The sequence below is a fragment of the Takifugu rubripes genome, chromosome 21 (assembly GCF_901000725.2).
Source record: "Takifugu rubripes chromosome 21, fTakRub1.2, whole genome shotgun sequence".
NCBI classification, from domain to species: domain Eukaryota; kingdom Metazoa; phylum Chordata; class Actinopteri; order Tetraodontiformes; family Tetraodontidae; genus Takifugu; species Takifugu rubripes.
The window spans coordinates 6,619,150-6,643,228 of record NC_042305.1 but is presented as its reverse complement, the minus strand read 5'-3'; the positions used below and the strand labels follow the sequence as shown (position 1 = coordinate 6,643,228).

The window sequence follows — 24,079 nt, the reverse complement described above, 5'->3', positions numbered from 1 at the left end:
GTCGATCTTCTCCAGCACACGGGCTGATACTGTATAGTGTCAGAAACAGCAGTTTTTAGGTGTCACAATCTCCAGAATCTGCAACACACCATTCGGAAATGTACCCAATTAGTTAAAATCAGATGTTTGAAGCGACTCCTAGAGACTGTTTTGATTGTAAGATGGGCTCTATAAATGAATATGAAAATGAATTTAATAAACTATTCTACTCAATTACTTGAGGTCATCGTAAATTGTAAGAATAAGAGATTCTTGATTCAATCGTTTAAAAAACGAACTATATTTTGAATCTCTTTCCCGTCACTCCGGAGGGTGGCGCTGTTTCGACCATTAGGACGTGCACTACATTAACAGCAGTGTAGAAGAAGAGTCTTGCGCTAAAGTGACCTTTGCTGCTAACTGTTAGCCTGCTGAGACACTAACGATGGCTCCTCCGGTCGCAGTGTCACCCCTCATTAAGGTTAAATTTTTTCACCTTTATCGTTGTTTAACGAACGTTTTATGGTCATTCTCTTACTTGTATGAGATTCACGGCTGTGTTTGTGTCCTCTGCAGACAGCAAGATATTCAGCCTTAATCGCTGGGATCATCTACGGAAAAAGACGATATGGTCCGTTTTTCCCTTCTTCCTGTACTTTAAAGTGAATATTAAGCATTTATTTAAGACATAGTTAGAGATTTTTCAGGTATTTTAATGATTATTACATAACATTCAGGCTACTTTTTATGTGATAATGATGGGGTTTTTTTCCCATTCAGACCACCTGAAACCTATCGCAGCTGAGGAGAGGAGGATCGAGGAGGAGGAAAAGAAGGTTCGTGAGGAGCAGAAGCGCATTGCCAAGCAGCTGGCAGAAGGTAGCTTGATGGCACTCACAACTACTAGTCCTTAATGACGCTATCCAGGGTTTGGCCGACAAACATTATGCATTTTTTAGAAGGGAACATATGGTAAATGCAAGACCCATTCCTTGACTCTGGAGAAGCTTTTAGGGGTGAATCAGTCATTCTCACAATCAGTTGGTTTGTTAATGGTTTTCTTTCAACTACACACTGAGTAGTCCTTTATCCTTCAACATCTGTCTTGTTACAGCAAATGAAGACACTATCCTGAAGTAAGTGCCCAGCTGTGAGACTGGGCCAAGGATACGGTGGCTGTGGTCCCAATAGTACCGCTCCTCATCTGGACTTTTGTTTAAGTACATATTAATGCGATAGCTGCAGTCATCCAACCCTCACTGTCACCATTTCTGTCCCTATGTTGAAATAAACTTGCAAATATGCAGTTATACCTGGAACATGTACGGGTTCAACTGTTTATTTTTACTATGTAATCTTGTAAAAACATGTTGACTTATTAAAAGATGAAGATGCATTAAAGAGAAAATGTTTTTTCTGAACTCAAAATCTTGATTCTGAAAAAACTGATTTCTTTGTTGAATTAAAATTAAAAATGTTCTTTTATTGGTTTATGGAGTGGTCACTGACTCCAAATGTGCTGCTTTATTTGCATAGAGTAGAAGGTATCTGGTTTTTGAAGAACCATCCTGCTGATCAGTTCTGCAACGCTCAGATGGCCAACTTGTTCTTGGAGGTGATTAGTTGGAAATAGGTGGACTCACCGTGTTTCTGTCCTACTGCCGAGACTAAGGATGGGACCGCTCTGAGACCCAGAGCCTGACATATTGTATTTAACTAATTAGTCAAAACAATGATGTCACTTGCATCAAGAAGATGCTGCAAAAAAGCCTCATATTTGATTACTTTTCTAATTCTAATCTCTTCTAATATTCTAAAATATTTTTTTAACAAATATGAAAAAAAATTAAAACTTTCAACATGAAAATAGAGATTCTAGTAAATATTGAAATACTGAGTATTTATCTAAATAAATTCAGTGGGATTTAATGTGATCAGTGTTTTCCTTGATGGACATTGAGGAAGTAAGCTGGACGTCTTCGTCCTCATCCTCTGTGTACTTCTTCGTCAGTGAGTAGGATCCTGGTCGAGCCCAGTAATCCACAGCCCTCACTCTGTACAGGCCGCTGACCGCCTCTGCTGCATAACACAGAGACACGTTTATGGTCACAATGGCGACACGTAGCAAAGCAGGTTAAAAAGGTTGTGTTTGTTGTGTGTGATTAAACTTTACCAGGTGAATAAACATAAGAGGTGAAAATGGTGTCCTGATGATTAATTCTACTAAATTCTTTGTAGTCAGAGGAGAATTCCACCTCAAATGTCTTTATGCATCTGCAAAACATTAAATCTGTTGTACTTTATAGAGCTCTACACGATTACCATTTAACGCTTTAACATTACCATATGACGCTAACAGACTTTTACCATTTATAATTATATAAAATAACTGTATAAAATGACAAAATAATTTTACTTGGAATTCTGGCTGTGATCAGACCAGATGATCAAGACTTGGCCTTTAGTGATCCGCAGGAAGCGTAATCCACTGACCTGTACAGAAACATTACACTGATATCAATGTTCTCTTGATCCAAACAAGCAGATATGGTGAAACATCATGAGCAGAACTGCAGTGAGAAGTTTTCATTATCTCAGTGTGGTCAGAAGTGGAAGCAGGAATCTGTTAGAGTGTCTGGGGATCAGATAGTTTAACGCTGACAGACTTTTCAGCAGCTATCAAAGTCTTTGTGACATTACGGAGTTAATCAAACTCCAAAAACCAGCACTGAAGAACAGGAAGTGAGACCAAATGGGCTGGATTCACGTCCGTTATCTGATAATGCTTTTGAGCTGGAACAGGGGTTAGTGTCTCAGCATCACTCCACACCTGGCCGGGTACGACTTTGGGCCTCGCACAGACGTGGACAAGAAGAAGCGAAGGTAGCAACATCCTGGTCCTGAAAGTCAGAGTGTCTCCAGCAGGAACCTCCCAGGGTCCACCAATATGAGCGTCCTGGCATCCAAAACAGGAAAGTCCAAATCAGATGAGAAGGAGTACAAATAAATGAAAAGTTTTAAAATATGTGGAGCCACAAAAGCATCTGACCAGGAACATCTGGACAAAGCTGAAATCTTTCTAAAATATTAGAAATTTAAATGAAAGTGGAGGCTAAATCTGTTCAGGAGGAATGAATGATCACCTGAAGACTCCTAAGGAGCCTAAACTGCTGGACCGTGGGGTAATCTGGACAACCTAAACTCTTCCACAGCTGGTACGGGTTACTGACCCTGTTGTCAAGGTTATACGTGATATAGACCAGATCTGGAGAAGGATGGAGATGAGAAGAATCAGAGCAGATGAAGATGAGGCAAAGAAACAGAGCAGATGGAGATGAGGAGAAGAAACAGAGGAGATGGAGATGAGGTGAAAAGCCTGAACGTGATGCTGATTCCACTCAAAGCTCCGTCAGAATAATACAGTCGTGCCTGGATGTGATGCCAGTCCTCTCAGTGAAATGAGGACCTCATCGGTGCTGTTGGAGGTGCGAATGTCATCACTGTTGTAGACCAACAGCGCCACCTGCCAGCTGTCTGGGCCACCAAAGACTTCAGGCTGATGGCTGCTGGCCAGGACTCCCACTGTGCCAATGCTGGTTCCTGCTGAGTTTAAGACCTGAGCCAGGATCTGGGTCTCTCCTGACAACAGACAGAAGGAACAAACATCTACACCAGAACTTTGTATAGATGAAATCTGAAGGAACTCACCAAGCAGAGCCAGCAGGGCCATGGCGGTGAGGACGGGCTTCCTGATGAGCTGCACATGTGGCGGCTGGGTGTTGTTGACCTGGAAACGGGCGGTCAGGGTTCTTTGTGTGAAGGGAAACGGGTGGTAACTCAGGAAGGCATTGTCGTTGCTAAGGAGAGTGTAGTTGATTGTGCTGTTTGGGTCAGCTAGTAGCAGGTCCTGGTGCTGCTGGATCACCTGTTGAACATCAGCTCTATTTAGCTTCAACTCTTGTCATTACTGACTGAAATGTTCAACGCGCTTATTGAAGCTATCACAGGGTTTCCTTTAATGTGACAGAGAGAATGAGGGGGGCAACAGTGAGTTACTGTGAAACGGTAAAGAGCAAAAAAACCACATATGTGTCTGTGGTCTCCACACCTTCACCACCATGGCAGCGTAGGTCACGTCAGCCCTCCACTCCTGAGGTCTGGACCAGCCTACCAGAGGATCGGCCTCGTCGTTGTACACGGGGAGGCGGTGAAACCGAGGGAACAGCTGCTGGATCTCCCTCACAGTCTGAATCTCCTGCTGGAGGATGGGCAGGGTGGCGCCACCACCCTACAGGAGCCAGGACCAGGATCAAAGTTCACTCAGGACCACCCATTCTAACCGAGTCACTCAGAGAAGGAACTGACACCAACACAATGTTTTCAACAATTTTAAAGGCTTAAAGAACAGCTGACCTTCTTGTGCAGAGCGATAAAGTCCATCCGGACGCCCTTTTCTCCAGTGAAGTAGTTGGTGCCATTGTAGCAGTGCTGCAGCAAAGCCCAGCAGAATGGCGAGCGGGGAGGAGAACGACAGGAGTCGCCCGGACCTCCGAATCTGAGCAGGCTGCTGGCAGCACGCAGACCCTCTGAGCAGGCATCATAGTAATTCAGAAAGCCTTGCGGAGAGAAGAAGAGTGACAAGAGTCATTTATGAGCCAGAGACCAGCATATAGTCAGCACAGCTTTGGTTTTACCTTGAACAGACATGCTGACATTGTCAAAGTCACCATTGTTTGGCTCGTTCCATGTCTCAAAGTTCCACTGAGAAACATACTGCAGGCCATATTTATCTGGAATTTCCAATCACATAAAAATGAAAATGTCAAACACGTGACAGATCTTTACTCCAGTTGCATAAATCTGTCATTTATCTCCACAGAGGAGGAGAACCTGCTTTGAATCAGAAATGAAGAGCAAGAGGCAAGAGTGTGAAGGAGGTTTACCGATGTAGCGCCGTGCTGTCAGGTAGACCAGGTTTCTCCACTCCACCACCTGGGATTTGTTCTGGAAGTCGGTGAAATAGTTGGAGACGCTTCCCATCAGTTCAAAGCCTGAAAACCCATCAAAAACAGACCTGAGCTGCTGCTTTCTCACATGGTCATATTGGTGCAAAGACCAGAACCTGGCTGGAGTCCATTCATCCACAAGAGTTCTATCAGCTGGTCCAGTTTGGTGAAGTCATACTGGACCCGTCCAGCAATCTCTCTGCAACAAGATCAGAGGACTGAAGTACAAATACGCCGTCCAGAATGTAGACAATATAGTTGTCTTACTGCGCAGAGACCAGCTCCAGCAGCCAGTGGATCCTGATCTGCTGGATCCCTCCGTGGGGGACTGAGCCAACATAGGCCAAGTTCAACTGCTGGTCCACGCTCAGGTCAAACTGGTGTGCCTGTGTGTGGGGGAGTGGGGGACTAAACACAAACCAGAATCACATTTATAAAAAATCACCCAGTATAAAGTGTTTATGTCAGTTACCCTATTGCCCAATATAACCAGGCCAGTTACCATCTGCACCAGTATAACCAGGCCAGTTACCCCCTCTGTCCCAGTATAATCAGTCCAATTACACTTTCTGTCCTAGTACAACCAGTCCAGTTATCCTGTTCTAGTAAAACCACTCCAGCTACACTCTGTCCCAGTATAACCAGTCCAGCTTCCCTCTGCTCCAGTATAACCAGTCCAGCTACCCTCTGTCCCAGTATAACCATCCCAGCTACCCTTTATCCCAGTGTAACCAGTGCAGTTACCCTGTCTCTTCAAGCACATTCGCTTTTAGCATTTAGCTTTAAGCAAACCAGCGCGTTTGGTGAGCTCTGGGTATGTTTGAAATAATTCGACTGGCAGTTCATTAAATGGTTTAAAGCATTTTAGTAGCGTATTTGATTTGTGGATAGTGAAGCTTTAATACTTTGGCCCTTAATCAAGACGGGGTGAAATGTTGTTGAGGTGTCGTCACCAAAACCCGGAGCTCCTCCAGAAGTGTTTGAGGTCCCCCAGTTGTTTCTCCACATCAGCCACGATCATGTACGAGGCTCCTGAACTTCTCATGATGTTCATTAGAAGAACCAAACCAGTGAAACTTTTAAACTGCATTTTTACCAATAGAACTTTAACCGCTCAGTGTTATTATTCTTAAACCTTCGCATCACATCCATTCTATATTAAACACGTCACCTACGCGCGTCAGTTATAGTCAAAGCGCGATGACGTAAAAAAGGTGCGACGATCCTGTAAAATCAGACCGATGTTTGTCTTTACGAGGATGCGGAAAAACACTGCAGCTTTTACAAACTTAATTATCCGAAAATCCGTCAAAATGTCGACGTTCCCAACAGGTGAACTGAATCTGAGTCTCCCGTCTGGAGCAGAAGAGCGGCGGGGTGAAATATTACTTAACTGTCAAATTCCATTGGAAATGTCCTGAATTTAGTTGATTAAAAATGCTTTGTTTTAAGATGATCATATTACAGCAATAGTTTTATGTATTGATCACATAATAAATAAGCTGGACATCAGAACATAGAAACACTAATAGTTTCCTTCATATTTTACTCAGGACCTCAGATCATCTCATTAACATGGCTTTTACTACTTTTTGTAATATAAACAGTGTAAATATCTGTTACCAGTGCTTGTTGAGCAGGTGAATGTTGAATTGCAAAGATTAAAAAACGAGAGAATGAACACATGAAATGAGAAAAACCTGTTTAGATTCATGATTGCAAACAGACATTTCTCATATACAGTTTTCAACATATCTTTAATATATTAGAGACATAATGAGTAAAGTTAAAACAAACATCTGTTAATGAACATTTATTTACAAAAAAGACAAAGTCACAAAATGAAAACCTGATGTCATTTACACATGAACTCAAAACTGTAACAGGAACAGTTCTGCACATTTACAGCACCTGTACAACGATCTCCACAAACTGCTATTTAAATGTTTAATAAATAAGTTTGTATGTAAAAGTGCAACTCCATTAGCAAAGATGTCTGTGGGTGAAACCATAGCAATCGAAGGAGGATGAAACCTACCTTCACACTGTCATATGCTTTAAATCCAGTGTAACAACTTGGACTGCTTAAGTTTTAATATTTTTACTTGAAAATTGTTTTTGGTTTTCCAAGTTTGAATGCAGAGTTTTTGGGTTCATTTCAGAATGACTTAAGTCAGACAAAATGTCAACCAAGTGACTAGAGCCTGGATTGTTCCACTAATAAAAAACAAAAAATATAACCAACTGATGTTGGAGCTCTGGGGGAGGGGAAATCAACATTTTTAAGTCAGAGCATTTGTTAAGATGCAGCTAAGTGAAATATGGTTTCCCTAATCATTTGGGATGAAATTAAAATCTGATTGTTGTAGCAACTCTGATTTGACCTATAAGAAGCTTCAGTGTCTGCAGTGTTTGAAGTTCACCTCACAGCACCGAGGACTCACACTGCGTGAGTTAGTATTTTCATACAAGCGCCCCCCCAACTGTAATGTAACATGCACTCTACCAGGCTTAACATGCTTCTGTGCTTACATGCAACTGATGAAACAAACTAAATGTCATCACCGTAGGTTTAACAGAAATTTGCTGAGCAATCAAAGAAGTTTCTGCTGTAATTAAGACTTCTGCTCGGCTCCAGCGTTGGACTGCGCTGCGCTCTCAGGTTTAAGGATCTGGTAGGTGATGAGGTACTCTGGGTAGGCCTACAGGATAAAGACACAATAACCACAAATTCACTACCTTCACACATCAAGAGCCCAGTCTGAATTAGTGGACATAGTGGCCAAGTACGCCCCAAGATCCCTGAAAGTGTACTTGCTCTGCCTGTTTTATCAAGTCTATATGAGACGTGACTTGTTCAGAAAATGGGACAGTGAAATGTCCCATGATGCATTTAACTTCCGCCAGCGGGAGCAGTAGCAATGGTGCAAATTGTGTATTTCAAAGCACAGACATCCAAATATGAACTCCAAAAGTCCACAAGACAAGGCCGACATACTTTGAATTGAGAAACTTTGTGTGTGATTTTGTTCTTAAACCTTGACAAATGTACAGGTCCCAATAGTGGACTCCATTCAGTTAATGTACAAGTTTAATGTGGTGTTGGTGGCAGCTTCACCTGCTCTCCTCTGTAGATGACGTATTCTGCGTAGGCCAGCCCATTTACACTCGGTCTCCCAATCACAGAATGGTGTCCTGGGGGGGCGTGGGCCATTTTCATGGCACTGAACTGCAGGAAGGACTTGCCAAGGGTGACTCGGCAGAACAACATCTGCCTGAGAGATCATAGAAGTGAGGTCAGACCCCTCCCGTCCAATTGTATGCTCCCATTAAACCCTCATTTAGCGACCGGTCAGACGGGTTACTGGTCCAGTTACCTGTGGCACAGATAGCAGGACCGATCTTTGTGCGTCGGACAGCCGGTCCCTCCTCCGATGCCGTATACATACTGGTTGCTCTTTGATGAATTCTCTGCAAAGTAGATTCCTGCTCCAAACATCCCACCAATGTAAGCATGGCGCTCGTCAAAGCCTTTGTGGATGATGGCGTTGATGAACGGAGAACCTGGAGAACGACGCACACTTGACCTCAGTGACAGCAGACATTCACACTGATGTGCTTCCTGACTGTGTTTACCATGAAATAACATCCGCTCGTTGTGATGGTTGTGGTTCTCGTCAGCAATCTCCTTCTGTCGATGGGCATAACGTTCCCTCAACTTCTTGTTCACCACCTTCTGGATCTGCAACAATGGGATGAATCTTTGTCAGCAGCACCAGCTCACACTCACCCACACATGCACCTGCCTATTAAGTCAAGGCGTGAATCAAAGATTAGGTGTTCTAAAAACAGGTCTAAGCATCAGAAATCGCCGCCTTCAGAGCTGCATACTGACCTCCAACCCCGCTGACCCACTCAACTGGACTCTACTGGCAGCTTACTTTACTTAATATAATGTATTTCTATGTTCTACCTATTCTCTCCTCTCCCTCTCTACCCAGCCGGCCATCAGCAGGAGGGTCCCCCTACATGAGCCTGGTCCTGCTAAAGGTTTCTTCCTGTTAAAGGGGAGTTTTTTTCTTGCCACTGTTGCTTGTTTGGGGTCAGGCCCTGGGATTCTGTAAAGCGCCTAGAAACAATTTTGATTGTGATGGATGGATGGATGGATGGATGGATGGATGGATGGATGGATGGATGGGTTGGTGGATGGATGGATGGATTGGTGGATGGATGGATGGATGGATGGATGATGGATGGATGGATGGATGGATGGATGGATGGCCACTGAGTAGAGCTTCACTTGTGAGGTCTTCCTCTGTCAAAGTCGCAGAAACTGCCTGACAGAATTGTTCAGGTCTGGTGTGTGAGTATGAAGGAGGAGAATGTGCGTTGCAGGTTCAGACCTTGATGATGTTGTATCTGCTGAACACACCCCCAGCGTTTCCTCCATCACGATGTTCTCTGATGGTGCTCTGCATCTAAAAGTAGCCAGCAGTACCCCAGCTGTTATTGGAACTGTGGACTTCTATTCTGCACCCTTTCTGTCATTTTTCTAAATGGAACAAGCTCCTGTGTGACCTCAAATTATTACAACATTCAGTGAATGTGATGGAAGGGTGTGGATAATTGACTAACCTCCTCCTCCACAGACTGGTACTCCTTGTCATCTGGGGCCAGATCTATCAGGATGGTTCCCTGGCTGGCACAGTGGAATGTCAGGTAGGGGTTGGCACCTGGAAAACAACTCTTCTTCACACACTTTTTTCTATGTTGACATCCAAATCAATCCATCACAATGAATGTATTAATTTAGCTTGAAGCCATTGGAGAACGTCAGTTTCTTCTAAGCACCGAGAATCACCTCAGCTCTTAACACACTGGTACACAAACAGCTACATGCACAGTTGGTCTGAGGATGAATGGAGCAAGTGGAGGAGAGACAACAGGAATAAAGACAGAAGAGAAGATTCCACGGTGATCCTCGACTACACCTGGAGCTGAAACAAGAGCTAAAAATCTGCTCTTTGTCATCCATCTGGACGTGTTGGTCTCACCCTGCTGGCCCCCCAACAGCCGCTCCACTCCCTTAATGAGTTTGTGGCGGTGGCCGTAGGCGTTGATCCCGATCTCCTTCAGCTCCTCGTGACCCATGTCAGCCAACACATCCAAGGTAATCTGGAAAAATCCATATTTCTGGCACCAGAGAAGAGAGCTCCAGGGACATTTCTGTCACATCAATGAAGCACTTACCTGCTCTCTCTCAAAGATGTCTCTGAGGTGCTCCAGTCCAAGACTCTTCAGGAACTGACTGATGTTTATGTCTAACATCGTCACTGTGAACAATATCATGAATATCTCTTTGTAGATTCTCATTCATCCAGGTCATAGTTATACAAAGTAAGAACTCTGTGTTGACTGGACCCTAACAAGTCAGTCAGAGATCTCACTTTAAATAATCATGAATATCAAGCATATTTTAACAGTCAGCAGCATTTTTATACTTTTATGACAAATATCTTAATGGGAACCTTTTCTCCCTTTTGTATTTTTTAAGTAATTCTGAATTCTGATTTGCATCTTTTCAATGTTAAATTTTGCTCTTTTCTTGGATCCTCACTGACATCTGACTCCATCTCTCTGAGCTGGTGGACAAAATGGCATCAGCACCGAAGGAACAAACATACTTTCTCCTTCCTTGCGGTCAGAACCTGTGGCACCATCTGCCACTCCGGTGGAGCCTGTGGAGACGGCAGCAGCAGCCAGCTCAGTCAGTGGTCCAGCCAAGTTGTCGATGCTACTGGATGCTGACAAACAGGACGGCGTGGATGCTGGCGAGATAACCGACGAACTGACCACTGTGGCCTGAGGCTTAAAGCAACTGGGCAGCGCGTCTGGAGGCATGGCGTCTATCAGCAAAGCACGGATGTCATCAGCCTGTGGGAAAAGCCAGAATGGTTCCTGAGAGTTCATCGTGTAAAGTGGGAAGAGACTTAGAGGTCTAAACTAGAGGGAGACGTACCGTGGCTAGGTCCAGAGCAGTCTGACCCTCCTGGTTCTTCATGGTTGGGTCAGCGCCATGAGCGAGCAGCAGGGCACAGAGCTGCGTCCGACCCTTCTGGGCTGCCTCGTGGAGCGGTGTGAAGGCCCACTTATCGGTGGCGTTTACACATGTGTTGTACTTGATCAGCAGCGCCGCAATGTCCACATGCTGCAAGGGGGAGAGTCAGGGTATAGACAGTTATCGTGGCAACAGAAACCGAGTCAGAGCTAAAATTTTATTTTGATTCTGATCTTGTTTCCAAATTGTCAATTTAACTGATTTTACACAGAATAAAAATAGAAACGCACACTTTTCAGAAAAGATCGCTTAGACAAGCAGAAACCAAAACTACACCTAACCCTCAGCGGTTCCACTGACACCAAATCCACAATTCAACACATTTCAATTAATATTTTAGACCATACAACAGGAAAAACAAGATGTGTGATGCTCTGAGCTTGAACTGACCCCATAGGAAGCAGCGTTATGTAGAGGAATAAGGCCTCCTTTGTCTTGGGCGTTTACATCAGCTCCATGTTCCAGCAGATACTCTGCAACCTCCAGGTTGTTGTAACCAGCTACAATGAAAGAAACAAAAGTAAATAAACATATGTGATTTAGCAGCTTTAGTGAGGTAGAGGTAGCCATTTTAAATCCAGAAACATTCTAGTTTGTAGACAGACTCAAACGGGATGATGGTATAACTGACAAAGGCATTTAGACGCTTTTTTCCAAACACAGGGATGGATTGCTGTACGGTTTGGTCAAACAAAAAGTCCAAAAATCCCATCAAAGTTCTTCCAACTCATCTTCAGTTTTATTAGTTAAGGTTGGTTAACAAATAATGATGTCTCCTATTACCGTATTTTCACGACTATAAGGCGCACCTAAAACACTGAGATTTTCTCAAAAATCGACGGTGCGCCTTATAATATGGTGCGCCTTGTGTGTGGACTGAGTTCCAAAATCTGCTGTGTGCCTTTGGTGGGTGCACTACGGTAAACACTCCGCCAATCGATTAGCTGCACACCTACGCGTAAGGATCCCCTAAAATGGCGCCGGTCAAGCGAGACGCGTATGAATGAGGCTTACTTTAAACTGCAGGTCATCGAATATGCGGCTGAAAATGGCAATCGAGCAATCTTAGTGTTTTCGCTTTATGAGGAGGCGGCATCTCTCCATACGCGCGAGGACAACTGTTGCGCAGCGGCTGCCCGCGGATTACCAGGAGAGGGTGGCCATCTTCCCTAACCCTAACCCTAACCAGGAGAGGGTGGCCATCTTCCCTAACCCTAACCAGGAGAGGGTGGCCATCTTCCCTAACCTTAACCCTAACCAGGAGAGTGCGGCCATCTTCCGCACCTACCGCTGCAACAAGATAACCACGCCCAGCCACATCACCAACATGGATGAGATCCCTCTGACTTTTGACATCCCTTTGACCCAAGTGGAGAAAAAGGGACCAGCGATATGCACAGCGGGGCACGAGAAGTCGTCGTTCACCGTGGTTCTCGGCTGCCACGGAAACGGACAGAGCGCTGAATGACGGAAGGCGAACACTCTTTCACAAAGACTATGAGGCAGCGGCGGGCAAGTTATGCCACCATATGCGGGTGGATTGTAGACGCATGGGCTATGATACCGTCTTCATGTACTGGAAGAGCTTTCACAAAATCAACGCTGAACCAGAACCGGTCGGTGAGTCCGATTCAGATGATTAAGAAGAGGAATTCGGGATGTTGGACATTGAAATAGTGCAGCTGTTTAATTCAGATACAGAAGATGAAAACTTTGATGGTTTTGGGGCGGAAGAATGAATATTTTGTTCAATAAATGTGTCGAAACTCACGGTTTTACTTCCGTATGTTTCAGCACGCGCCTAATAATACGGTGCGTCTTATGTATGTTTTAAATACAGAAATAGCACCCATAACTGAGACTGCGCCTTTTAATACAGTGCGCCTTATGGCCGTGAAAATACAGTAATTCATGAAGATTTACAGCTGAGTGGACAGGTTCAACTTGGGTTAGGGTTAGGGTTAGGGTAACCTTCAGAGGACATATCGTAGTGTGATGTCTACAGGTCAAAACAGCTTTAAAGTCCCACAGATTTCCCGGGACTGGTTACCTGCTAGGTGCAGCGGTGTGGAGTTCCGTCCCTGCGTGTCTCTGCAGTTGATGTTTTCTGGAGAACAGAGCTTCTGGACTCGAGCCAGGCAGCCTTTCTTTGCAGCATCCAGCAGGGCAGCATCACCCCTCAACAAGTCTTGGATGTCAGTGTCTCCATCTTTGACCATGTCCAGTGGCATGTTGCCATCGCGATTCTTCTTGGTAGGGTCGGCTCCATGCTACACAAACACACTTTTGTGAGAAAGCAAAGCAGAAAATATTGGATGTTGACCACAAGAACGCCACCTAACAGAGCCTCACCTTCAGCAGCAGTTTGCAGATTTCATATTTGCCTTTGGCTGCAGCCTCATGAAGGGGTGTGAACTTCCACAAATCTGCCACATTCACTGAAGCTCCATGTCTGACCAGCAGTTCAGCTACCTCATAGTGACCGTAGGAGCACGCGTTGTGAAGAGGAACAAGACCGCTGCAGGAGAAGCAGCACATGAGCTGGGATCCATCCAATCTCCCCATTTTAACCTGTAAAATTAAAAATGGCAAACTCACCCCTTGTCTTTTGCATGGACGTCAGCTCCGTGATGGAGTAGATATTCCACCACGGCCACTCGGTTATAACCAGCCGCAAAGTGGAGAGGCGTGGAATGGCGGCCCTCTAGGTCCCGACAGTTCACATTCTGAGGGCTGCAAAGTTGCTGAGAGACAGAAAGAACTTACTACAACCACATGCCTGCAGCAAGCAGATATGAAATGTTACACAAGGATTTAGGAAATAATTCCCCTTTCAGAGTGAAACTAACAAGCATAGCAAAGTCCAGAGACAGAGGAATAGAAACAGACAGATAGAGACAGAGAGGGAGGGAGGGAGGAAGAGCTGAAGCACAGCATGGATGGAAGAGGTGTAACCGAGCATGCTGCTCAAACATGCTATCATGCAGCGTCCCAAACATGCTCATTATGGCTGGAATCTGTGTTCATGCTTCAGCGAATATGGACCAACTGGCCCAGCATGAGTCCACCTTACCTGCACCGTGTCCAGATCTCCTGCTTTGGCTGCCTCAAGGAATCGGTAGTCCACATCAGAGTTCCGCGTGGGAATATTTTCTACACGTTTATAAATAAAAAAAGAAATTTCAGTCTTAGTGAACTGTAATATCAAACATCAGACCCGCGGCTGCTGTAACTACCATTCAGAATTTGCTGCACAGCCTCATTGCCCATCTGAGCAGCAGTGAAACCCTGCAGGGACACGATGGCAGGATCAGCCCCGTAGCTTAGCAGCAACTTGCAGGTCTGGATGTGCCCAGCTAGAGCTGCTCTGTGGAGGGCTGTCTGGCCGAGGGTGTCCACGGCATTCACCTGCAGCCAGACAAACTAACATTAGCACACCAGTTATATCACACACAAGGCAAATAACAGCAGCAGAGACCTTAGCCCCGTGTTTCTGTAGCACCTCCAGGATGTCATTGTGAGCTCTCTCAGCAGCAACATGCAGGGGGGTCATGAAGCTTAAAGAAATGAGAGGAAGTGAGAAAGCTTTGATTTGTGCCCTTACACCACTTTTTATCAGTTAATGCAGAAGATCCAGCATATGGACTTACTCCTTGTTCTTATCATTAATGTTGGCACCTTTGCGCAGCAAGAGCTCAGTCACCTGCTTCCTCTTAGGATGGGCTGATGCCACAGCACAGTGCTACAACACAGCAGTCATTTCAAAAACCAAAACATCAGAGTCAGTAAAAACCCAGCAGCGGTACAATATCACTTTTGCTGAAGATTTCAATATGATCAACATGACATGTTTAATCACATTATTTTATTGCCATCCATATAAAAAAACTGTTTCATTCCCAGGACTAAAAAATAATAGTCATTAACTGTACCCAGTGAAAACTCTGCTATTGAGATGGAACTCTGTGTTTAGCCTCGGAAATCAAGAGTTTAACTGAGTCCATGTGGCCAAAAGACACCAAATGTGTTATTTTATAAGAATAGGCTCCTGGTGTGGATCAGCTGTTGGGTCAATTGTGAAGTTGCTGCTGTAGTTTTACTTTTAGCATCAGAATCCACAGTTAAAAATGTGTTTTGTGAAGTTCTGACCAGAGCAGCATCGTTGGTCTGAGGATGTTTGAAGCTAATGATTTCCAGAGCCAGTGTCTTCTTCACTTTGGCCACGTCTGCCTCCCGCGCCGCCTGCAGCAGCGAGTGACCTTTAAACTCATCTAAGAGGATAAAGTGAAGGATAACACGTGGTGATGAGAGATGGCTGGTGGGGATATTGTAATCAGATGAAGCAGTGAAACACAGGTGTCAGCACTCACAGGTGAGCCTGTCTTTGAGCTCTGGTGTTGGTGCCATATCCACAGCACTCTTGCTATGACAGTTAAGGAGGGTGGGGTCGGCGCCATGGCTCAGCAACAAGGAACACACCTCCACCCGGTTCTTAGAGGCGGCCTCGTGGAGAGGCGTGAACTGCCAGAGGTCCATGGCATTCACACAGGCACCATGCTGCAGGGTGAAACATGCTGCCTTGTTGGGTATTTAAATTTCATTTTTAACATTATTACACAATTGAAACCTTCTGTTTTAAGGAAACTTCTCAAAATGATTTTAGCATTAGTAAGCAAACCCTGGATTATCCTTCCCAAGCCTTCTCTGAATATGAGGGAATCAATAATGATGATGATGATGACTTACTTTGAGCAGAAGCTCTGTGACCTCAAAGTGCCCATAGGAACAAGCATTATGAAGAGGAACAAGGCCGCTGCAGAGTCAGGAATCAGAATTAAAAAACCTATTCAAGTGCACGTTTTTGTCATGACAGCGTGTCTCACCCTTTGTCCTTGGCGTGAACGTCAGCCCCGTGTTGGAGGAGGAGCTGAACAATGCGGACTCGGTTGTAGCCGGCAGCCAGGTGGAGCGGTGTGGACTGCAAGAGAAGAGAGTTTGTTAACAGTGGAGCGGTGCTGGTTGCTTCGTCTCTGGTTGCTGCCACAGGTGCGAGTGACTGATGAAGGCCAGAAGCAATGTGCTGCAATCGACAGGTGATGCGCTGTGAGTTGACAATGAGTGGAGGACATGAGGTCATAGACGGATCCAGACGATTAAGGTGCTGATCTGAGCAACAGAGGGCAACTTCCCCTTTCATAATCATCTAGATTTACTTTCTTTAAATAAAACTGCCCACATCCCATATTGTTCCTGCTCTGCAGAACTGAAGGTGTAATCTTGTGGGTTCTGCGGGGTGGGGGTGGGGGGTGTCACAGTTGAGCTATGACAGCAGCGTATTTGTTACAGACAGAGCTGGGCAATTATTCAAATCATTAAACAGTACAGAAAGGATTTATTTTAATTTAATAATTCATTTTAACAAAGAGAAAAGAAGATGCTGAAATCAGGAGATGTTAAAACCGGTTTGACCTAACGATCAAGTGTTATCAAGTGGTAATCTAAAAGATGACAAATGGGTCATTTGAAATATGTTGACCAAAATATCTCAGTCTTGTGAAAATATTATAGTTTATACTTTATTAAAGTATCTGGAATAAAGTCTGTAGGTGTTTTGTGATCTAAACACTCTGCCCAGTCATCCGTCAACTGCTGTCAGAGCAACTGTAGCAAGATGCAAAGCTACGATAAGCAGTATGAACACCTGCCGTCAAATCAAATGAAATTCATTCTGCTAAGAGAAAGCAACATTTTGTGTCTGAGCAACGCTGGAACTCCAACATAAAATTACAGTATTAAAGAAAGGGTCCAGCTCAGGTCAGGCTTACATTCCACACATGCAGCCACGTTAGAACCCCGATGATCAATTCATGGAGTCGTCATTATCAGCAGGATGAGAACAGCATTCAAATTTCATGACCACGAAGGACATGCGTGCTCCACTCATGACAGCAGAACAGGAAACAATCGAAAAGACACAAAGGTCACAAGGTTTGCTCAAGATGCAAAGGGGTGGAGCTTCTCAACATGCATGAGTGATGAATCAAATAAATCAGAGGCCAAGTGAAGAGCGCTTGATTGGCAGCAATTGTGTAAGTAAGTGTGCAAAGGAGACGACAGATGCCAAAGAAAAGCAGGCAGTGGCCAGTAAGCGCCTTCTCCAAGACAGAAAAAGATGAGTAGTTACCATGACACACACCCTCACACATACTGTCACACACACCATCACACACACACCAAGGAGCATCAGGGTAGGATACATGAGTGACCCAAACACCCAGGTCCATGATGTGCAATTAAACAAGTGACAGCCAGCTTATTGGTCAAAGAAAAATGATGGATTTACAATAAAGAACAATGAAATAAAACTAAAATCACAATACTGCATCAAGTGGCTGTTTTCAAGGTCAACTTACCAGCATTTTCTGGGATGTTGACTGATGGACAAATGTGGCCAGAATCACACGGAAAACAAAACAAAACAAAAAAATTACTAAGTGACAGTTTGTTTCTCTTCTCCAATCTTTAAAAGAAATCAGTGAAAACATCATTTCAGGTAAGATTTTAGACAGCAGATGGCAGATTCCTTCTGCTCCAATGTCAAACGCTGCACTTTGAATTAAAGGGCTTTATTTCTGCTGTTTGACCACATCCAGGGACATCTTCCCAGATGACTCCATGCGTGTGGTTTCTCATCAACAGGTGCAAACTCTGAGTGCTGCCTTTCAGGCAGATCGTATGTGTGCTGATCTTAGATTCAAAAGGATTTTGAGGACTCACTCGACATGCACATCTCCATCAACATCAGAGACCAAGCGAATAAAACATGGTCAAACACAGCAACTCCATCATTCACAAGTTCACCTTTGCCAGGCTGTGTGTGAAGTGGTCAAAAGGATCTTAACATGTCCTGTCAGCACACCTGGATCAGTGGCTGAATATCAACAAAATCAACAGTAGTCCGTCACACAATCAGGACCAACAACAGCTGTGACGTCCTACCCCAACTGAGGTCAGATTAAGATGGACACCAAGCAATGCTTGAGACATCTTCACTTTTGTGCTGGACCAACATCCCCCAAAGTAAATATTCTGTGGAGGAACCAGGACATGCTTGGTTAACTTAACCTGTTTGTTGTTTGTGTCCCAGCCGAAATGACAAAGTGGGAGGTGTCACAAGGCCAGGAAACACCTCACACATCATGGTGCCTCTCTTGTTTAAACTTGTAAACTACCATTATTTCAATATTTTATGAAGTAGACCTGCAGAGAAAAATGTGATTAGAAGCAAAAGAATATCTTTTTTGACAAAAAGATAAAAGCCCAAGCCGGGTAATAATAAAAGACAGTATCTAAAAACCATCTGTTCTGTTACTACTCTCTTTCAATCTAGAGGTCTAAATATTAGCTGGGTAATCTGGGAGAGCATATCACTAATAGAAAATATCTATTAAATAATTTCACCAACTTAAGCAGCAGGCTGATAAAATATATTAATGAACAGTTTCATAGGAGATAAATCTAAGAGAAAATCTGGTGTGTGGCCTTCAGTGGGTGTGTAAGGAAAAAATGGGACTGTTTGTCTTTTCTGCTCACTTTGTAGCATCAGCCCAAACCCACCAGAACCAGTCAGAGGAAACATGTTAATAAATGTTGGCAGGTAAAAATGAATAAATAATGGAACTCATTATCTTCGGTGGATTCATACTGTCAGTCATGCTTCCAGGATCTCAGCCTGTTCAGCTGTAAGCCTCCCCCTTTATAGGCAGCGCTCACAGACCAGGTCCCGCTCTTCGGCCTTTCTGGCTGATTCTTAGTCCGTTTAGCCCTTTCCAGAGTCCTCTTCAATCACGGTAGAGCAAGGTTTCTGCAGCCCACAGGAGTGTAAGTAGTAGAGCTCCTCCACATTGGTCTATCATCCATTTATGACGACGAAAAGATCCAGTGTCTTGTAGCACAGCGTGAAATCACACCAGGAGAGGAGGAGGGGCTGCACGGTGGCACAACCCAGCACCAGTACATCCATGTTGGAGTGATTTAGCGATGACCTGGGGAGGGATGTCCACAAGAGGACTCTAAAGAACTCCAGGTGCCAGCTAGAAGAACCAGACCGAGAACCTTTAGAGGTATTATCAGGCTGGTGGTTCTGGTGCAGGACGAAGACACATGCAGCTGCAGCATGTCAGCAGTTCTTAGAGGATGAAGACAACATTGCAAATGACTGATGCAGCCGTTCCTCAGAACTCAATCCAACCAGGTATTGCAACCTCAAGAATGGGTGCATTCATGTCACATTACAGACTGGCATTTTGTCATTTATGTCCAGACAGCCTCCAAATGTAATCTTTGTTCTGAGAATATTTGCATTCTTACAATAGCAGCTCAAGATTAACTATAATATTCATGTTAGAAATTCAGGATCAAACTGAGCAGCAACAAAATGAAACTTTTGTAACCCATTTCTCATTTTCAAAAGAAAAAACCTCTAAACAATCTTTCTTGTCATTATTTGCAACGCTGTCAATAAGGCTGAAACGTCTGCAGAGTGATGCTGACTGGCATCTGCTACAACCTAAAAAGATCAAGTGCAAAGACGGTTGTTTGCTGTAGAACGTGAATATTTTTACAACTGTAGCCTTGGAGTATTCTTGAGTCCAAAGAAAGGTGACATGTTTAATACAGGTGACTGACAGCTGACAATGATCTGGTGAACCAGCAGACAATTTAAATTATTCTAATTCTGTGACAGGTTGCATCCTTGTTCTGGCCACCAACAGGGGTTTGGATAAAACAAATAAACACGCATTTTTATGCTGCACAGTAAATAAATGACAGGATAACTGTAGCTTTAACATTTGTGTCAGGCGTCTTTACCTTTCGTCCATCGCTGGCGTGGCAGTTGACATTTAATGGAGTCAGTAGTGCCATTAGCTTTTCTTCATTTCCACTCCTGGAACAACAGCGACCACAGTGTCAACAAGAGATCAAATGGAGAAGTGAACAAAAACAGCAGTTTTTCTGTTTTTAAAGGTCAATCCATAATGATACAAACCTATTCATTTATTTTAAAATATTAATCTGCATTTTCGGTTCTCGCAAAATCAACAGGACAAATAAAATAATGAACAAGGCACAAAAATGTCAGAATCAAGAAAATGTGAGAAAATGAGATTTTACAGCTTTTAACAAGTCACATCTGATAATGTATCATCAGTGTACGATTTTATCATAACCAGGAATACGTGCAGATAGTGTTTCACAGAAAAGACAACATCAGATCACAACTATAGTCTAAAACATGTCTCTTACTCAGGATCATCACTGAAGAAGTTTATTTTGGTAGAATGCACTGATGTCAGTAAAGTCAAACCTTCTCTCACCTAGCTGCTTCCAGGAGCTCATCCTTCTTGTATTCACCTGGATGGAAATAAATACCAGTTAGAGCTCAAAAGATTGAACATTTGGGTTTTTTGTTAGGTCTGCAGGAATTTCCAAAAACACATCCATTTTCTAGAACTCTGCTAGTCTTAGATTTGGTGGTTGGATTTGGTGGTTATTTAAAAACATCCACATTTTACATCTAAAACATTGTGGCTCAATTAGATGTGAAGTGTGGGTGTTTTCAACTTAATGATCATTTTATGGCAATGTTTATAAGTATTTACTGTAAAATGAGAAGCTAAGGGAGAGACTGACCAGTGAGAACTGCTTTGGCTGAAGGATCAGCGAGATCCAAAGCAGATTTGCCATCAGTGTTTCGGATGTTTGGATCAGCTCCATGTTGGAGCAACACTAGAAGGAAGGAATGAGCAGAATATCTTATTACTTTCACATACCCAGCCAGGGAACATTTTCCGAAGAACAACTTTCGCAGACATTGGGTAATTTAGTAAATGTTTTATCTGTGTGTATTAACATGATCTTACCTATGCAAACATCTATTTTGCCCTTGATGGCAGCCTCATGGAGTGGAGTATAGTTCCAGTTGTCCCTGGCATTGGGGTCAGCACCATGACACAAAAGTAGGCTGACAACTTCAGCATGGCCAAAAGAACAAGCATTGTGCAGAGGAATGAGCCCACCATCATCCCTGGCGTGAACATTGGCTCCTGTCTGCAGGAGGTGTTCCACCACATCTTTCCTGCCAAAGCCTGAAAGGTCAACATTCATCAGCCATTTTCACCCTACTGTGCATTTTAACTCATCTGTTTACTTATGATCAGCTTTCATTCTATCCACTTACACCTGCTCTTAGCATCGAAGACACCACCGGTGATGCTGCAACACAACTGAGCACCAACTGATTGATATTTTCAGGCGTGAAATAGCTCAAAAACATATCAGATTCTGACATGGTTGTTTTCACCAAAGATAAGATTTGTATCCTGATGAGATTTAGCTATGATATTAAATAACAGATCAACGCTGCATTGTGAATGTTTAATATACAAATAACGCAACTTTGATGATCAATTAATTGATTTGTGTTATACGTGTATTAAAGCTTCAAAAAATTCAGAACGATAGGTAATAAATAAAAAAAGATTTTCGTCCGCAAACCACGTAATAATGGTTCCTACAAAGAGGTTTGATTTGGTTCCATCTGGATTAGAATGGTCATCTCAAAAGATCACTTTACTCTGGAGTGATTTCTGTGATCTTGTTGAAAATCTGAATATTAATTCCAACGTTGTGACAACAACGATTATCCTGGCAAACGTTTGATGATGCGTTTATTATTGACATATTTCAAGAGAAAGCTTGGAGATGTGTCACAATTTTGTATCTTTAATCATGATACCAATAATAAGGAGCGACCGATGGCAAAGCTAAAGTCCCGTTAGCTTAGCTCCTTACCCGCAGCGAAATGAAGAGGAGTCGACTTGCGTCCAGCCATGTCCTTCGCATTTACGTTCACCGAGTCAACAAGCCTCTTCACACGGGAGACATCCCCATTACGACAGGCCTCAAAAAGCTCCCTGAAGGCGCCGCCGATGCTGCTGCCGCCGTCTATGGGACTGGCTGCTCCAGAGCTCGGACTGGAGACGCTGTTACTGCTGCTGCAGCCGCCGCCAGACGTTGTGGTGCTGAAGCTTGTACTGTTAGCCAGAGTCGGGGCGGCTGGGTCCGGGGAGGCCAGATCCGTCTCGATCCCTACGCTACACTCCCTCTCGTTCTCCGGAGTCGAGGTTAGCAGCGCCATTGGCGCAGTGGTCGGTGGAAGGGCCAACACAGAACTGTTTCGCGGAGGAGACTGTAAACTGTTGTGTTGTTGTTGCTGTTGTGAGGAACGACGAGGGACCGCCATTACAGCAGCTCCAGCGACAATAAGGACCCCCCCTCCTTTCCGGTGAAAGTGCTCGTTTCCGGTCATCTGTTTCCGGTCAGCTGATATCAAAATATCACTGCAGTAAGTTAAAGGCTGACAGAATTTGATGGGAAAAAAGCCTTTACCATAGCAAGAGGGAGGTAGAGGGCATATCTCAGTATGTGTTGCATTAATCCAAAGGTAAAAACATTTTTAAATAGCGAAAGCTACACATTCAAAGTAAAAATAAGAAAAGATTGTACTTAACAAATATTGTGTAATTACAATACTATACAAGTAAATTCATTGGATAGTGTGACACTTAAAATAAAATAAATGAAACTTCTTGTCTCTCGTCTTCTCTGGCTTTTTTCCAGGAACCGGGTCGCATTGGCAGCAGCCTAAGAAGAGATGCCCGCTTTTCCTCTCAGAAGGAAGCTGTCTATGTGTTCGTGTGACCCAGAGGATTGTTCTTTTTCTCAAAATCGGCCAGTGTTAAAGTAAAAAATCGAACAGGATTGCAGCAACAAAATCAAACAGAAGAGGTAATAAAGGTAAAAAAGCAAAGATCTTCCAGATCAGAACCTAGTGGTGGGTAAAAAAAAAGTCTGTCAATTCGAACATAAGTCACTGCAGCACCACCGCCAGTCTCTGAGGTACCCGAACACTCACCAAACCAACTGTACCTCTCCGGGCTTGGGATGGCACCTTATGCCCCTGTTTGCTCCCAGACAGTCAGTTTTTGTACCCAGCTATGGAATACATCATCTGACAAATTTACAATCATGTTCAACTTAGGCACATCATGACTTTTCTCAAGAAATTCTCTGCCTGTTCCAGGCCCCTCAAGGACGAGAGGCGCTGGTAGTTGAGATAGCATAAACTTCGGGGAGGTCATTCTGACCTGTTCAGAGGGTAGCTTGGGAGATAGGATGGACAGCTACTCGCAACCTAACATATCTGTTTGTCCTGCACAATGTTTTCATAGCATTCCTATATTGTATTCACATTGTTAAAGCTTCAGCATGACGAAGAACACTTTCTAGCTGAGGAGAACTTTTTGTTGACTGGTGCATTTGAAAACACACCTTTACATAGAACACAGTTATAGTGATGACATTTGATTGTATTGGGTAAATATATGATGAATCATAAGCTAAAATGATAGTAGTTCACACAGGGCCTGGGCTGTGGGTCGATTAAAACCAAGTTTTAGCAACTTCATGGTTTTAACCTTGGCTTTGCATTTTTTTTTCCTACATGAGCCTCCAGGAAGTTGGACCCATGTCACCACTTTGGGCTCCGCACGGCTGGGTTCCGTGGGCACAGACCTGGCCATCAGGCCCTCGCCTGTAAGCCCCAACTCCAGGCGACATAAACAACCTTGAACCATGATGTTAAGGAGCTGCACAATATTTCCATCTCTAACAACTTTGCTGAACTTCTAGTCTTGTCTTTTGCTGCGTTCCAGTTACCTCAGAAGGCAGAACTTTCAAACACGGTGGATGAAGAGGAAAAGCAGACTGTAACCTCAATCATTCACCTCTGGCCTTGGGTGCCCTGGTGGCATGTGTACTGATGCTTGAACAAATCTACTCCTCTTACCCATCTTAACTATCATATTCCTCGTGTTACTGGTCGAGGAGGACGAGTGGCAGCAATCTATCACTC

General features: G+C 43.9%; 3 protein-coding genes across 5 annotated transcripts; 1 reads left to right on the top strand and 2 right to left on the bottom strand.

The window, feature by feature from the left end:
- The first annotated feature begins 311 nt into the window (after positions 1-311).
- atp5meb (ATP synthase membrane subunit eb) lies at positions 312-1,469 on the top strand. The gene is made up of 4 exons (XM_029828995.1): positions 312-460; positions 556-610; positions 760-858; positions 1,094-1,469. Exons 1-4 carry the CDS (start codon positions 425-427, stop codon positions 1,117-1,119), a joined length of 216 nt encoding a protein of 71 aa, XP_029684855.1. The 5' UTR covers positions 312-424; the 3' UTR covers positions 1,120-1,469.
- Positions 1,437-6,178, bottom strand: idua (alpha-L-iduronidase). Of its 2 annotated transcripts, none has more exons than XM_011615320.2 (14): positions 5,939-6,178; positions 5,253-5,393; positions 5,102-5,184; positions 4,923-5,030; positions 4,674-4,769; positions 4,393-4,595; positions 4,088-4,267; positions 3,688-3,904; positions 3,409-3,618; positions 3,123-3,244; positions 2,810-2,935; positions 2,396-2,472; positions 2,153-2,253; positions 1,437-2,058 (listed from the first exon to the last, which is right to left on the bottom strand). In XM_011615320.2, the coding sequence occupies exons 1-14, from the start codon at positions 6,073-6,075 to the stop codon at positions 1,895-1,897; spliced, it is 1,965 nt and encodes a 654-aa protein (XP_011613622.1). In that variant the 5' UTR covers positions 6,076-6,178; the 3' UTR covers positions 1,437-1,894. The 2 variants fall into 2 exon arrangements, with proteins under 2 accessions (XP_011613622.1, XP_029684854.1); XM_029828994.1 differs by having other exon boundaries at positions 5,891-6,080.
- A 543-nt stretch (positions 6,179-6,721) lies between these two features.
- LOC101070151 (poly [ADP-ribose] polymerase tankyrase-1) lies at positions 6,722-22,465 on the bottom strand. Of its 2 annotated transcripts, XM_011615319.2 has the most exons (28): positions 21,958-22,464; positions 21,027-21,251; positions 20,797-20,892; positions 20,481-20,517; positions 19,975-20,050; positions 17,517-17,537; positions 15,987-16,081; positions 15,850-15,916; positions 15,474-15,660; positions 15,253-15,374; positions 14,754-14,845; positions 14,582-14,660; positions 14,340-14,511; positions 14,177-14,256; positions 13,702-13,847; positions 13,456-13,621; positions 13,154-13,373; positions 11,494-11,603; positions 11,005-11,193; positions 10,670-10,919; positions 10,236-10,318; positions 10,040-10,160; positions 9,621-9,718; positions 9,389-9,463; positions 8,622-8,727; positions 8,363-8,549; positions 8,104-8,260; positions 6,722-7,687 (listed from the first exon to the last, which is right to left on the bottom strand). In XM_011615319.2, exons 1-28 carry the CDS (start codon positions 22,406-22,408, stop codon positions 7,601-7,603), a joined length of 3,795 nt encoding a protein of 1,264 aa, XP_011613621.1. In that variant the 5' UTR covers positions 22,409-22,464; the 3' UTR covers positions 6,722-7,600. The 2 variants fall into 2 exon arrangements, with proteins under 2 accessions (XP_011613621.1, XP_003974685.1); XM_003974636.3 differs by lacking the exon at positions 17,517-17,537 and having other exon boundaries at positions 7,549-7,687; positions 21,958-22,465.
- Positions 22,466-24,079: the final 1,614 nt, after the last annotated feature.

Coding starts and splice junctions, on each gene's coding strand:
- idua (XM_011615320.2), bottom strand. CDS start 6,075: ATGCAGTTTAAAAGTTTCACTGGTTTGGTTCTTCTAATGAACATCATG. Junction 2,254..2,395: donor GATCACAGCCAGAATTCCAA/GTAAAATTATTT, acceptor AATGTTTTGCAG/ATGCATAAAGACATTTGAGG. Junction 2,059..2,152: donor CTCTTATGTTTATTCACCTG/GTAAAGTTTAAT, acceptor TGTGTTATGCAG/CAGAGGCGGTCAGCGGCCTG.
- LOC101070151 (XM_011615319.2), bottom strand. CDS start 22,408: ATGGCGGTCCCTCGTCGTTCCTCACAACAGCAACAACAACACAACAGT. Junction 8,550..8,621: donor CGAGCGGATGTTATTTCATG/GTAAACACAGTC, acceptor GTCGTTCTCCAG/GTTCTCCGTTCATCAACGCC. Junction 8,261..8,362: donor TCCTGCTATCTGTGCCACAG/GTAACTGGACCA, acceptor ATGATCTCTCAG/GCAGATGTTGTTCTGCCGAG.
- atp5meb (XM_029828995.1), top strand. CDS start 425: ATGGCTCCTCCGGTCGCAGTGTCACCCCTCATTAAG. Junction 611..759: donor CTACGGAAAAAGACGATATG/GTCCGTTTTTCC, acceptor TTTCCCATTCAG/ACCACCTGAAACCTATCGCA. Junction 859..1,093: donor TGCCAAGCAGCTGGCAGAAG/GTAGCTTGATGG, acceptor GTCTTGTTACAG/CAAATGAAGACACTATCCTG.